We start from the raw sequence: 14,738 nt of genomic DNA on the forward strand, positions 1-14,738 counted from the left end.
AAAGGCTTTCGATTGTGTGGATCATGACAAGCTATGGACAACATTGAGAAGTATGAGTATTCCAGAACACTTAATTGTACTCATGAGGAATCTGTACCTGGACCAAAAAGCAGTTGTTCGAACAGAACATGGGAACACTGAATGTTTTAAAATTAAGAAAGGTGAGCGACAAGGTTGTGTTCTTTAACCATATTTATTCAAACTGTATGGTGAGCAAATAATACGAGAATCTGGCTTTTGTGAAGAAAAATGTGGCATCAAGATTGGAGGAAGACTCATTAACAACCTGTGATATGCAGATGATATAACCTTGCTTGCTGAAAGTGAAGAGGTATCTATCTCATCAAGTGGAATGAATACATCATTACATAACTGTCAAATTTCATCATTGCATAACCGCCAAACTGCATCATTGAATAATTTCCAGATTACATCATTACATAACTGCCAAACCACTGAGAATCATTCCCTAGACAAGTTGTCATGTATTATTGGGGGACACGATTCAAATTCATAACAGCTGAGGTAACTACGACTCAGGCCAAGTGGTTTGTCTACAATCAGACAGTTCACAACAGTGATTTGTTTTTAACCATTGTTGAAGAGATAACTGAGCTGTGGTTATCTCCTCTGTTATTCTACCCACACATTTGATCTGATGACGTTTAAAAAGCCTGTTGTATTAGTGACCTAGGAAAAGTCAGTTCCTGAAAAGTATTAGTCTGCCAGTCAGCCAGTTTATGTTGTTTGGTGCCATCCAGTCAGTTCCATCTCATAGTGATCCTGTGTCCAGTAGAGTAAGACACTGCTTGGTTCTGTGCCAGATTATGGTGGTTGTGGTTATGTGCCATGGAGTTGGTTCCGACTCATAGCGATGCTGTACAGGGTTTCCGAGACTAAGCCTTTACGGGAGCAGAAAGCCTCATCTTTCTCCGGCAGAACAGCTGGTAGTTTCCAGCTGCTGACCTTGTGGTTCATAGCCCGATTCGTAACCACTACGCTACCAGTGTGAGTAAAGTGTTGGCAGTACATTTCCAATTTTGTGTATCAGCTACTTACTAGTTGGAGCCCTGGTGTGGCACTGTAGGATAAGCACTGGACTGCTAACAGAAAGATTGGTGGTTCAAACCCACCAGCCACTCATTGGAAAACCCTATACCGGTCGCTGTGAGTTGGGACTGACTCGATGACACTTATCATCTACTAGTTGGGTCAATAAGAGGTCATTTTCATCTGTTTGGGTTTTTTTTAATGCTTTATTGTGGATTATGTGATAGTTTATATGGGAGGACATCAGCTTCACATTGATCCCATTGTATATCATTTCCTTGTCATGCTTACAATCCCTTCCATGCATCATGCATCACTGTCTGGTTTTAAGTCATGAAAAATACACATTTTTTCTAAATTGCTAGTTTTTTACATGTTCGGGTTTATACTTCTCTTTAGAAATTTTTCATAGGGAAAGGTTTATTCAATATATGTAAAGTAAAACATGAAGAACAAAGTTACAGAAAAATTCAGCCCTTTATTTCCTTGTTGAATTTAAGAAGTTATGCATTAAGAAAAAGAAACAAACAAGTCATGTGTATACTTATAGATTCTTTTCAATAGAAAAATGAAAAAAAATATTTCTAAGGTTAATGTGAATATCCTATGTGTCTTGTATTCTTTGTGATATTTTCTTAGAACTTATATTGTAGTTAAATTGGAGTATATAAAAATAGCACCTTATATTTTGTGCTTTTGATGCCACCTCCTCTCTTCCCCCTCAGAGAGCAGAATTGGGCTCATTTCTTTTTAAAGGGGGATATTCAGTACATATGGGTAGTTCAGGAGTTCCATACACAATGTCTGCAAGCCTGCCAATTGCTCTGCGGGAGAAAGATGCGGCTTCCTATTTCCACAAAGATTTAAAAAGCCTTGGAAACCCTGTACAGGTTTGCTATGAGTTGAAATGGACTCAACAGCACTTAACGACAACAGTTCAGTAAATATCATGGCTTTAAGTAAGAGGGAAATAATTAAAGATATGGTATAATGTGAACAACTTGAGTTAGTATTCGTGTAACACCTTAATTCAGTTGTTTCTTTTTCATCAATTGTGCTCATATATTGTACGCCCCCCCCCCTTTTCTTTTATTGTGAACTGATAATTTACATGCGAGAACATCAGCTTTATACCATCATTTCGTTGCACTGATGACAGTCTCCTCTGTGCATCATTCAACAGTATTTGCTTCCATTCCCACTGTTTTTCTTTTCTTTTCTTTTTTTGGGGTGTGGGATGGGATGGAGGGATGTACACAAATACACTCAGGAATATATAATCATTTAAACAACCAAAGTGGACATTCTGCAGACCTGCCTCCTGGTTACCAGCTCTCAGTCCCTCTTTTTTTCCATGAGTCTAGAGTCTTCAGCTCCTCCCTCTCTCCATGTTCTCATCTCTGCCTTCATCTCTGGTGTCGCTGCTTCTCTGGATAAGGTCCCGCATTCAGCTAATTTCTCCATTAATGGTACTAGGGTCCTCTGTTTCTGGACTGTAAGACTAACTACTTCCCCATTATTGTTACAAAACTTCTACCTTTACAGTTGTGACAGTTGCAATTAGTCATGATAACAACTACTCACTATTGAATCATAGGAATCTTATTTCCATCTCTTTTCACCAGACTTGTCTAGACTAGATGAAAACTACTCAATGGGGACACTGTCTTCCCCTGCACACTCTTAAACTAAACTCCCTTTTGAAAACTTGTAAGCCAGTCAATTTGTACCTTTATCGCCCCCTCATTTTAGGTAGCCGATGTCTAAGTTGCCCGTCCTTATTTATCCTGTGTACAGAGGGGATAGGATTGATATTTGATGTGAAGACTCCTTCTCTCTCAGTTGGTATTTTGAGCTACTACATCCATAATGAGGAGTCCTGGTGTGGCTCTGTGGGTTAATGCGCCAGACTGCAAAGCCATTTGAATACAAGGTTGGTGATTCAAGATCAATAACTGCTCCTTGGAAACCCTATTACAGGGTCGCTATGGGTCAGAAACGACTTGAAAGCATTTAACAACAACAAACACCCATAATTATAGGTCAAGTTCATCATACTGTAGCGATTTACCCTAGTGTTCTTTATCAAAACTTGTTTTTTTTTTTAAATCTTCCTCTAGTTGAGTTTTGATTATCAAGCCTTCAGGGCTACTCCAAATGGATACTATCTGCAAATTTGGGTGTTCTTGTGCATCTCCCCTCACTTCATGTCAGCTGGATGCTTCACACACACTGTTCTCTTGATGTGAAGAGTGGTAGACGTTTTCAAACTCTTTGGTTTTGTCCAAAGTTTAATTGTGTTGGTTTTCATTTACATTGCCTTCTCTACTGATTGGCTGTGTTTTGTGTGGCCTGGTAGTAATGCCCTTTGTTCTCTTTCAGATCCTTGCGTGTCACTGAGTCCACCGTGCTTCACAGAAGAAGATAGGTATAGTCTGGAAGCTCTTCAAACAATCCATAAACAAATGGATGACGACAAAGATGGCGGCATCGAAGTTGATGAAAGTGATGAAGTAGGTGCAAGAACTTGCCCGCTGATGTTCTCTTAAAATTCTTAGAACGAATGAGTTTTGGGACTTAAAATTTCCCATATGACCCAATCCCTTTATCTTCAACGTCTGTAGTTTTTCTCATTATGCTTTAATTTTATCCTGTTTGCTTGGCTTTGCTCTTTTTACATACATTTTCAAGTCTCCTTGGTTTAATCAGAATCCTCAGTCTCATGTAATTTAGTTTCTTCAAACACATCCTATTCTGACTATACCAGTTGTCTATTGCTGCTTATAAATCTCTCCCAAATTTAGTGGGGTAAAATAGCAGCAGTTTATTATTTCTCCTGTTCTGTGGATTAACTGGGTTAAACTTGGTAGCTTTTCTGTTCTCCTAGTTATGGGATACATTTATTTGGATCTCTTCTGGACTAGAGTATTTAAGATGGTATCTTATATGTCAGGAGCTCTCTTTCCACATCCTTTCATCATCAGGAGTCTAGCTCAGGGTTTGCTACTGCATGTTGATTAGCTTCCAGGTGGTAGTGTTCCAAGACTACAAATTCCCATGTGCAAGTATTTATCATGCCTCTGCTTACCAATGCTTGCTAATGTCACTTTGGCCAAAGCAAATCACTTGGCCAAGCTCAGAGCCGATATGGGAGAGAATTATACAAGGGCATGATACTAGGTGATGTGGTTCATTGGAGGTCATTTATGTAATAAGCCACCCTACCCACTGCCTTTATCACTTGAGTATTCTGTCTTTTCCCTGATCTGGTTTCTTCCTTATTTTTTCCATTGAAATTGTTGGCCTTATTTGTCAGTGATCTCATTTTAACCAAATCCTCTTTAGCTTCTTTGTTGTGTTTATCAATGTTGAAATACTTTTATTTTATATTAAAACTATACTATATTATGTTATGGAGTCCTGGTGTGGCGCTGTAAGGTAAGCACTGGACAGCTAACCATAAGGTTGGCAGTTCAAACCAACCAGCCACTCCGTGGAAAACCTACACAGGGTCACTATGAGTCAGAACTGACTCAATGGCACTTAACAACAATGACAACAGATTATGTAGCCCTGGTGTGGCGCTGTTGGATAAGCACTGGACTGCTAGCCGCAAGGCCAGTAGTTCAAGCCTACCAGCTGCACCTCAGAAATCCTCTATAAAGGATGACTGTGAGTTGGAATTGACTCAACAGTGCTTAAAAACAACAGATATTATGTTACTCTCTACATTATTAACTTCCTATAATCATGTTATCTAACTGCATTGCTGATCTAACAGTGACATTTTCTAAGGATTAGTTTTTGACTGGCTGTATAAAGTATTTTTAAGTATTGAAAGTGCTCATCTATTTTCAGTTTTTTCATATTTCTTCCGTCTCTTAATGTAGTCCACATTCCTGACCTGCTTTCTCCCTGCACTGCTTTCTCCCTGACATCTTTATTCTTAGTTTTGCATGGACTACATGTGTCAAAAAACAAACTTAGCTCCCTTATTTCACATTCCTCGCTGTTTGATGGCACTTCGAGAGCTGTTGTTGTGTGCTGTCGAGTTTGTCGGTGACTCACAGTGACCCTGTAGGGTTTCTGAGGTGGTAAATATTTATGGGAGCAGAAAGCCTCATCTTCCTCCCTTGGAGTGGCTGGTGGATTCAAACTGCTGACTGTGTAGTTAGCAGTCCAACGTGGAAGCTACTACGCCACCAGGGTTCTACTTCCAGAGCGACCTGTCATTACTCTAGGCACTTTTAAATCTGGATTGACAGAGCATCTGAATCTGCAGCCTAACTACTGCTCAACTCTGCTGACCCCTGCAAATCTGTGGTCTGAAAATTGATCCCTTTTGTTTTCTTTCTCGGTGTCGCTTTAGTTCTTTGCTTGCTCAATTTTAGCTACTATTACCTTATTTATAGATTGGTGTTGTTTAGTGTCATCGAGTCAGTTCTGGCTCATAGCAACCCTGTATAGAGTTTCTGTAGAGAGGCTGGTGGGTTTGAATTGCTGGTCTTGCAGTTACCAGTCCAGTGCTTATCCTTCAGCACCATACCAGGATTCTATATCTAGATTGCTGTTTGTTGTTGTTTAGTGCTAGTTGAGTTGGTATTGACTCATAGTGGCTCAGTATAAGGTTTTCGAGGAGCAGCTGGTGAGCTTCAACTGCCGACCTTGTGGTTCAAATTGATCTTGCAGTTCAGTGTATTAACTCGCAGCACCACACCAGGACTCCATATATAGATTGTTGTTATTGTTGTATGCTGTTCAGTCAGTTTCGACTCATAGCAATCCTTTATAGGGTTTCTGAGGAGCATTTGGTGAGTTTGAACCACCGACCTTGCAGTTTTAAACCAACCTTGAGGTCAAGTGCTTATCCTACTGCATCACACCAGGACTCCCATATCTAGATTGGTGGTGGTAGTACTGTGCTGTGGAGTCAGTTCTGACTCGTACCCACACTATATAGGGTTTTCGAGGCAGTAAATCTTAACGGGAGCAGAAATCCTCATCTTTCTTATGCAGAGTGGCTGGTAGTTTCCTTAAGTTTAGCAGCCCTACTCGTAACCACTGTGCTACCAGAGCGCCTTACTGTCTCTTAAAAATGTCCCTCTAAATCCCTTACGGATATCACTGAAAATTATTTCTCTAGAAAATTTATAACAATTCCTAATTGCTTATTAGATCAGATATTAATTCTCCAGTCCTTATAGTTAATGTGTTGGAATTAATTGATTTCTGCTTACTGAGACAATTGTGTTAAATCGTCTTGGAGCTCAAGACGGTCATGCCAAAATCACAGCTTTAATTTTTAAAAAACAATTTATCAATTTATTTCATTCATTTCTACAACTATAGACTATGCAACATCTTGAATTAAAAAAAAAAAAAAACTTGAAATATAAAAATACTTCTTCCTGTTGGTCATAAAGAAGAGTGGATGAAATGAAATAAGCCAATTATCACAAATTTTACTGCTACTGGAAGCCAGTGTTAACTAGTAGTTAATTATTGTGGGCAGTTTTTATATTGACTAAAATCATTTTATTATAATTCATTTTATAAACATTGTCATTGTTCTCTTACTCTATTGAGACCCACGCACTCTATCAAACTGTAAGATTATTTGTTAGTGAAAATAATCTGGATTATTAGAGATAAATGTTGTTGCTGTTAAGTGCCGTTGGGTTGGTTTCAACCCAGAGCGATCCTGTGTAGGGTTTCGGAGGAGCAGTTGGTGAGTTTGGACCGCCGACCTTGTGGTTCAAGTGACCTTTGCAGTCTAGCACATTAACCCACAGCCCCACACCAGGACTCCTAGAGATAGATAAGTCTTTTTTAATCCTCCCTAAAAACTTTAAACTATTTGTTTAGGCTGTCGATACATATATTTAAGAACTTTTCATACTCAATTCAATCATGGCATAAATGGAATATGTTCATTTACTTGTGTTTTTTGTTGAGGTAAATGATTCTCTATTCTAAATAGTTTATACTATTACAGTCTGTGCTCTTTTCACGCAATTTCGATGTCAATTCTGAAGGTAGATAGTATTTAGTAGATGGATGCCCTGTGCAGTTTCATAATTGTTTCCACAAATTGGAGACAACTTTTACAGTAAACCTTGTGGTGGTGGTGGCCGTTGCTAGGTTCTAATAGTGACTTTACTGTGGACAACAGAATGAAACCCTGCCTGGTGGTGTTCACAAGTCCATTTTTGCAGCCGTTGTATTAATCCATGTTATTGAGAGTCTCCCTCTTTTTTTCTGATCCTCCATTTTACCACGCATGATGTCCTTTTCCAGGGACTGGTCCAAAGTTATGAGAAATGACGTCTCATCATCCTCACGTCTAAGAAGCATCTTGGCTGTACTTTTCCCAAGATAGATTTGTTTTGTTCTTCTGACAGTCCATGGTATATTCTGTATTCTTCATCAATGCTATAATTTAAATGCATCAATTATTTATTTATTTAAAAATTATTTTATTTTATTTTTCTTTTTTTAGGGTCGAATTAGTCAGGCTGGAATCCATTTTGGAGAGCTTCATCAATTATTTTTTGATCGAATGTATTCATTACCCACTTTTTGCATGCCTATGAGGTGACTGAAAATACCATAGTTTGAGTTCAGCTCACCTTCGTCCTGAAAGTGTTATCTTTAACATTTTACAGAGGTCTTTTGCAGCACATTTACCTGAGCAATATGTCATTTGGTTTCTTTCTTTGAACATTTGATTGTGGTTTGGATGAAGGTTTGCATGAGTTTCCCACTCAACAGGTTATGCTCACTGTGTTTCCTGATACAAGTTTGTAATTCCCTCACTGTAGCAGCCCCCTTCCCACTTCCTTCCCGGGCTCTTTGTTTTTAATTCCTCCATCACCATGGTCCCTTCCTTCCTTCTTTCTGACCTTGGTTTTTGGGCAAAATGCTGCCCTTTTGGTCTCCTGTGACTGACTGTTCTGAGGAGCGTCTTCCTCAGGGGTGATATTGTTCACTTGATAGTCATGTGTGTATTGTTAGGCTGAAAGGTGAGCTCCAGGAGGGGGTTCACTTCCAGGATTGAAGGGGGGCCTAAGGGCCATAGTCTTCCCTGAGCATCCATCGTGGATCCAAGTAAAATGAAATCCTGACAACTAAGCATGTCCTGCATTTATCAAGATGTTGCTTGTTAGTCTAGATGTGAGGACTTTTGTTTTCTTTATGTTGAGGGGTAATCCTTACTGAAGGCTGAAGTCTTTATCTTTATTGTGAAGAGCTTCAGATGCTATGCTGAAAAGACTTAACAGGAAAGCTCACGTTTAACTAATTACACTGCAGGAATTACACTAATTCCTTTATTTTGCTATCAGTCACTAGGACCAGATCCCATTGTTTTTACTTAATAAAATAATTATAATTAGTTTTTGACAGGGAGGGGGGGTATGATTGAGGGAACATATATGATTGATTTTTAAGAGCATTTTGAAATGTTTGGAAACAAGAGTTCAGTGTTACTTTATAACACTGTAGTTTTGGACCAGCCATGTTCCAGAAGTTCCAAATTAACTTACTGAGGTTGGTTAGAATTGAGTCTAGGATAAGGGCTAGAAACCTTATTTTAAAAATTCATAGGAAAAAGGTTTTTATATTACTAATTGCCAATAGGTATGCAAATGGTTCTATTATAAATACCTATCAAAGTACGTTGTTGTTAGGTAGTCGAGTCAATTCTGACTTGTATCTACCCTGTATAGAATTTCTAAAGAGTGACTGGTGAGTTTGAACCGCCATCTTTGTGGTTCGCAGTCCAGTGCTGATTCTTCAGTGCCACACCAGGACTCCATTATCAAGTTTATATATACTGTAAAAATATTTAGATCTTAAAAAAAAAAAAAGAAATTTGCATTCTACTTAATAGTGAAAACGATCTGCAAAGGAAAGAACTTAAAATTATTTCTGTAATAAATGGCCAGAAAGGATATTATGTAAGCTGATACAGATATTTGACAGCCTGTTTGAATGTATTTGATTGCATAATAGGTCTTAGAATTACAAGTTATTTTAATCTTTTGTACTTCATCATCAGATACTAAATGATCACATGTGTAAAGTACTGTCATTATCACTGCACCCACAGATTAAGCATGCGTGGCTGTGTAATGTACACTTCAGAAGGCTGCTTGCTGAAAGTTTAAATTTCAGTGAATCCCAAGCATTTTTTGGTAATAAAGAAACTAAAAGCTTATGTTTAAGAATTAGAGCTTGGAAAAATAGCAATCAGTGAAAACTGTACTTTAAAATTTGAAGGTATATTGGATATATTCTATATTCCTTCCAATATTTATAATAGCAAATAAAGCAGGCTATCATGGTTAATTAAAAATAGTGTTTGATTGTATATTTGGTAAACGTGGACACACCTAAACAGTTTCATGGCGATGTTTTGTTAATACCTACAAGAATTTAGCAGTGTAGTGTCTAGTACAGTAGCTGCCAGCCACATTTGACTATTGAGCACTTGTAATTTAGATGTGGTGTAAGTGTAAAATGCACTTTGGATTTGAAGATTGTTATGAAAAATATCTAAATTGAAAAATATTCATTGCATATTGTGAATGATAATATTTTGGGCATACTGGATTACATGAATAATATTAGTAAAGTTCACTTAATTGTTGTTGTTGTTAGGTGCCCTTGAGTGAGATGGTCCCTAACATAGAGACCCTATGCACAATAGAATGAGCTACTGTTGAGTTCTACACCCTTCTTCCAGTTGTTATGCTTGAGCCCATTGTTACTACTATAGGGTCAGTCCCTCTCCCTGAGAGTCTTCCTATTGTTTGCTGACCCTCCACTTTATCAGTGTGATGCCCTTTGCCAGATAGGACTTGTCCAAAGTATAAGAGGTAAAGCCTCACCACCCTTGCTTCAAAGGAGCATTCTGGCTGTATTTCATTCTTTTTTAAAATCTGGCTTTGTTTCTCTCAAGACACATTTGTTTGTTCTTCTGGAAGTACATGGTACTTGCAATATTCTTTGCCAGCACTATAATTCAAATGTATCAATTAATTCTGCTGTCTGTCTGATTAATTGTCCAACCTGTACATGCATAGGAAGCGATTGAAAATACCATGACGTGGGTCATGTACAATAGAAAAATTTTAATTGCATGTGCAGACCATATTTACTTTTATTGGACATCATCAGTGTAGAACTGTGTGATGTCATTTGGGTTTTAAAGGATGAATTAATAATCCTGTGGTTCTTGGACTGGTTTGGTGTCTTCATTGAAACCGACAAGAAACCGACTAGATAGTAGTGAATTTTTTCAGTTCAGTATAAATATATCTTGACTTGTAAGTTTTTGTTAAAGTATTCAGTTTTAAAGAAGCAAACAGTGATATTTTTATGGGCCTTCAATATGTATGGGACAGTTTGACTGTTACATAGGGTCCCAATGAGTTGAAAATGAATTGATGGCAGCAACAACAGCTAGTCAAATATTAGGAAACTAAGCAAATTTAATAGGAAATATTAGTAAGAAATTTTAAAGTATTAATTTCTTGTGATTTTCGGTATAAAATACTACTCTTTGTTTTTTTAATTTTCAGAAAAATATTTAGCATTTTTTAACTGATGGTTGAAGACTTCAATTTTTTCTCCTTAGTGTCTTGTATTGTTTGTTTTGCACTTTGGTGATAAGAAAACATTTACTTTTTTAAAAAACTGTAACATGTCATTTATTTTATTAACTCACTTCCGGGAACGAGCTTTTCCACACAAATGAGTTTTCCAAGTAGCTGCTATGCTCTCCATTTACTGAGGAGACCCATTTTAGGTCAGCTCTTTGATTTATTTGTTAAAAAGTTATATAGAGGAGTGCCTGGTATGTATAAGGCCCTGTGAGATGAATATGAAGTGTTTAAGCATGTGGGCTCTGCTCATCAGGAGCACTTTTGGGGTTGGAGGACTGGAATGAGTTGCATTGTGCAGCTCCTGGCCTCCTTCTAAAGGAGAGTAAACAACTTTGCCTTTGCCTTGGAGGCCCAGGCTCAGCATGCTCTGTGCTCATTACTGTCTGGCCTGTAAATCTCCAGTGCTTCTTTGAGGACATTAAGGCCCAAAAAGGGTCCTTTACCACCTTCCTCAGTGGCACCAGTCTCTGTCATCTGGGTCCTCCTGGTCAGCCTTGTGTAGTATTCCAGCCTGCCTTTTTGTTGTTTTGATTTCCTTTTTGGATTTCTGAGGCTAGTGGATTGCAAGTGGTTTTCAGAGTTTGTTGAATACTAAAACCTTCCGGGGGAGGTTTTCAAATGCCCGTTTCTTAGGTGCACCCCAGGTTACTACCATCTAACCTGGGGGATGTGAGAGATGAGATGCAGTACTGATCATTTTATAAAACTCCTGAGGTGACTCCAGTGGGCTTCCAGATTTGAAAACCAGGGATTACTGTAGGACTGCTAACCAACCACATGGTCGACCCACCAGCAACTCCTGGGAAGCCCTATTCGGGGTTGTTATGCATCGGAACCAACTCGACAGACAGCACTTATGACAGCAACAACAATCCCTTACACTGTGTAGTGTTTTAGGTTTTTACCTTTCATGGTTTCTTTGCATTCTTCTAGTATCCCTTTAAGAGCATTGTGGGTATTCCACTCCTTTTTTCATTTTTCCATTTAACAGTATTTGCTTCTATTCTATCTGTTGTTTTTTGTTTTGTTTTGTTTTAATGTACACGCAAACACTCCGAAGTATATAATCATTTAAACAACCAAAGTGCACATTCTTCAAACCTGCCTCCTGGCTGATAGCACTCAGTCCCTCTCTTTCCATAAACCCAGAGTCCTCAGCTGCTCCCTCTCTCCAGGTCCTTATCCCTACCTCCATCTCTGATGTTACTGCTTCTCTGAATAGGGTCCCACATTCCACTCATGCTCTTCTCGCTTTATGGGCCTAGAGTCCTCTGTTCCTGGAATGTAAGATTAACTACTCCCCCACTTTATGTTACAAAACCTCTACCTTTACAGTTGAGACAATTGCAAGAAAACATTTATTTATTTATTTTAAAGTTTGTTTTTTTGTTTTTTGAAGTTTGCATTGTGAATTATGTTATAGTTTATATGGGAGAACATTAGCTTACATTCTTCCTATTTTGTTTCGTTTCTTTGCAATGATTACAATTCCCTGCATGCATCATTTAACAGCCAAAGGGTACACCCCGCAAGCCTGCTCCTTGGCCATCAACACACAGACCCTCTCCCTCCCAGAGTCCAGAGTCCTCAGCCGCTCCATCTCTCCACGTCATCCTCTCTCCCTCCATCTCTGGCATAGCCATTTCTCTGGATAGGGTCCCACACTCCGTTCTTCTCCCTTGATGGTCCCAGGGTCCTCTACTTCTGGACTATAAGATTAGCCACTCCCCTCCTTTTGTTAGATAACATCTACCTTTACATTTGCAACACTCACAATCAGTCCTGATAGAAGTTATTCACTATTGAACCCCAAGGGTCTTATCCCCATCTCCTTTCATCAGCCTCATCCAGACAGGTTGGAAACCACTCATTGAAGATTCTACTTCTGAAACTTGGCTCCCTCTTGAAAGCTTGTAAGCCAGTCACTTCATGCCTTTGTAGCCCGCCACCCCCCATTTGGGTATCCAATGCCTAAGTTGCCCATCCCTGTCAACCCTGTGTACCGAGGGGGTGGGAATGATCCTCATTGTAAAGATTCGTTCCCTCTTTTGAGCTACTACATCCACAAGCATAGGTCAGGTTCTTCAAATTGTAGGAGATTACTCTTTTTTCCCTCTTCTTTTTTACTCTAGTCCTGTTCTGGTCATCCACCCATTGAAGCCAGGTCAAATGGGTGTTCTTGTACATCTCCCCTCAGTTCATATCAGCCATACATTTCACTCTCCGCTCTAGTCCTCTTTGGCCATATCTCTGTCCCTGGGCCCAGGAGTCCCTAGGTCTCGTCATACTACTGGACAACCATGCCTTAACCCAGGTTGATAGGAGTCTATTGAATGTGATCGGACTTAGTTCACAACTTCAGTGCTGTTTTTCTCCCACTTCCCCTTATTGGTGACCAACGTGGTCACCAGCAAGACCACATGCCTGCTCGTATTCCCCTTGAGTCTTAGTCTTGGTAGGGGGTTTGCCCTGAGGGGACCTGACCACTTTCCTTGATGGTTCCCAGGTGAACTGCTTGCTTGTTCTTGTACGGGTCAGTCAGACTGCCATTACTGTTTTTGATTTTTTCCTGCTGGCATTTCTTTCAAGAATTATTTTCTGTTCTTCTAGCCACTCCAGGATGGTCTGCATGTGCTTTCAGTGGAAATTTCCCACTTTGAAATGTTCTGGATGAGGATCGGAATTCCACCTATGATCTTATGCAATGCAAAGGCTCCTCAGGAACCCTCCTTCACTGGGCAAGTTCTAGCCCCATTTTAGGTATTCCAATCAGTTATAGGCTGAGGACAGACTTATAAGCTTTCTATGATAATGTTTCTGGCTATTCCTTTCTCTCCTCCTCAAGAGTCTATTTTACAATAGTAGGTAAGGGAAACCAAGATTCAAAAGACAGCCAAGCATCTTAACATTATTTCCCCTCTTTTACCCATTCAAACTATGCCTAAATCTCTGTATCCTAGAGCCCTGTTGTTCCAAGGTTGTGCATACATCATTATTTACGTCTGTCCCACTTAGCTCATGCAAACCTACCTAAATGTTCTCCCATCCGCCTTGTTGTTCCATTGCCGTACTCTTTTTGGTGTATCGCCCCCAGCACCCAAACTATCATGTATCTATTTCCTACCCTATGTCCCACCTTTCCTCCCTCCCCTCACCTCACTCCATACACCCCAGTAACCAGCAAAGAATTTTTTTTCTCTTTTTTTCCCCCTTTTAGTGTGGGTACTTTTTCTTAATCTTTTACAATAGTGGTCCTATGCGGTATTTAGCCTTTGTGACTGACTACTTTCATTCATCTTAATGTCCTCAAAAGGAGCACTGGTAGCGTAGTGGTTACGAATTGGGCTGCTAACCTCAAAGTCAGCAGTTGGAAACTACCAGCCATTCCGCAAGAGAAAGATGAGGCATTCTGCTCCCGCAAAGATTTACAGCCTCGGAAACCCTATGCAGAAACCAGTCAGTCACTATGAGTCGGAACTGACTTCACGGTACTTAAACAACAACAACAACAACAATGTCCTCAAGGTTCATCCATGTTATGTTGTGGCTTGTAGCTTCCTTGTTATTCTTCAAGGTAGAATAATATTCCATTGTGTGTATGTACCACTGTTTGTTTATCCAGTCTTCCATTGCTGGGCACTTAGGCTGTCTTCATCTTTTGCTATTGTAAATAGTGCTGCTATGAACATTGGTGTGCATATGTATACTTGTGTTACGACTTGTATTTCTTGTGAGTAAATACCAAGGAGACGAATTGCTGAATCATAAGGTATTTCTATTTCCAACCTTCTGAGGAAGCGCCATATTGCTTTCCAGAGAGGTTGGACCATTCTGCAGTCCCACCAGCAATGCAGGAGCATTCCAGTCTCTTCACATCCTCTCCAGCATTTATAGAAGAATTCTACCAACTTCTTCAATCTGAAATCGACCAAACATGCAATCAAGATGTATTGATCATTACTGGTGATTGGAGTGCAAAGATTGGGAGCAAAGAGGAAGGATCAGTAGTTGGAAAATATG

At 39.4% G+C, this 14,738-nt stretch overlaps 1 protein-coding gene across 2 annotated transcripts in view; it reads left to right on the plus strand.

Annotated features, from left to right (window-relative positions):
- STIM2 (stromal interaction molecule 2) overlaps nucleotides 1–14,738 on the plus strand; it is a 245,284-nt gene that overhangs the window by 85,396 nt on the left and 145,150 nt on the right. For both annotated transcript variants that reach the window (XM_006866310.1, XM_006866311.1), the window contains exon 2: nucleotides 3,433–3,563. In XM_006866310.1, the coding sequence (XP_006866372.1) occupies nucleotides 3,433–3,563 (131 nt within the window). The remainder of the gene's footprint in view (nucleotides 1–3,432; nucleotides 3,564–14,738) is intronic.

The sequence above is a fragment of the Chrysochloris asiatica genome, unplaced genomic scaffold, assembly GCF_000296735.1.
Source record: "Chrysochloris asiatica unplaced genomic scaffold, ChrAsi1.0 scaffold00089, whole genome shotgun sequence".
NCBI lineage: Eukaryota > Metazoa > Chordata > Mammalia > Afrosoricida > Chrysochloridae > Chrysochloris > Chrysochloris asiatica.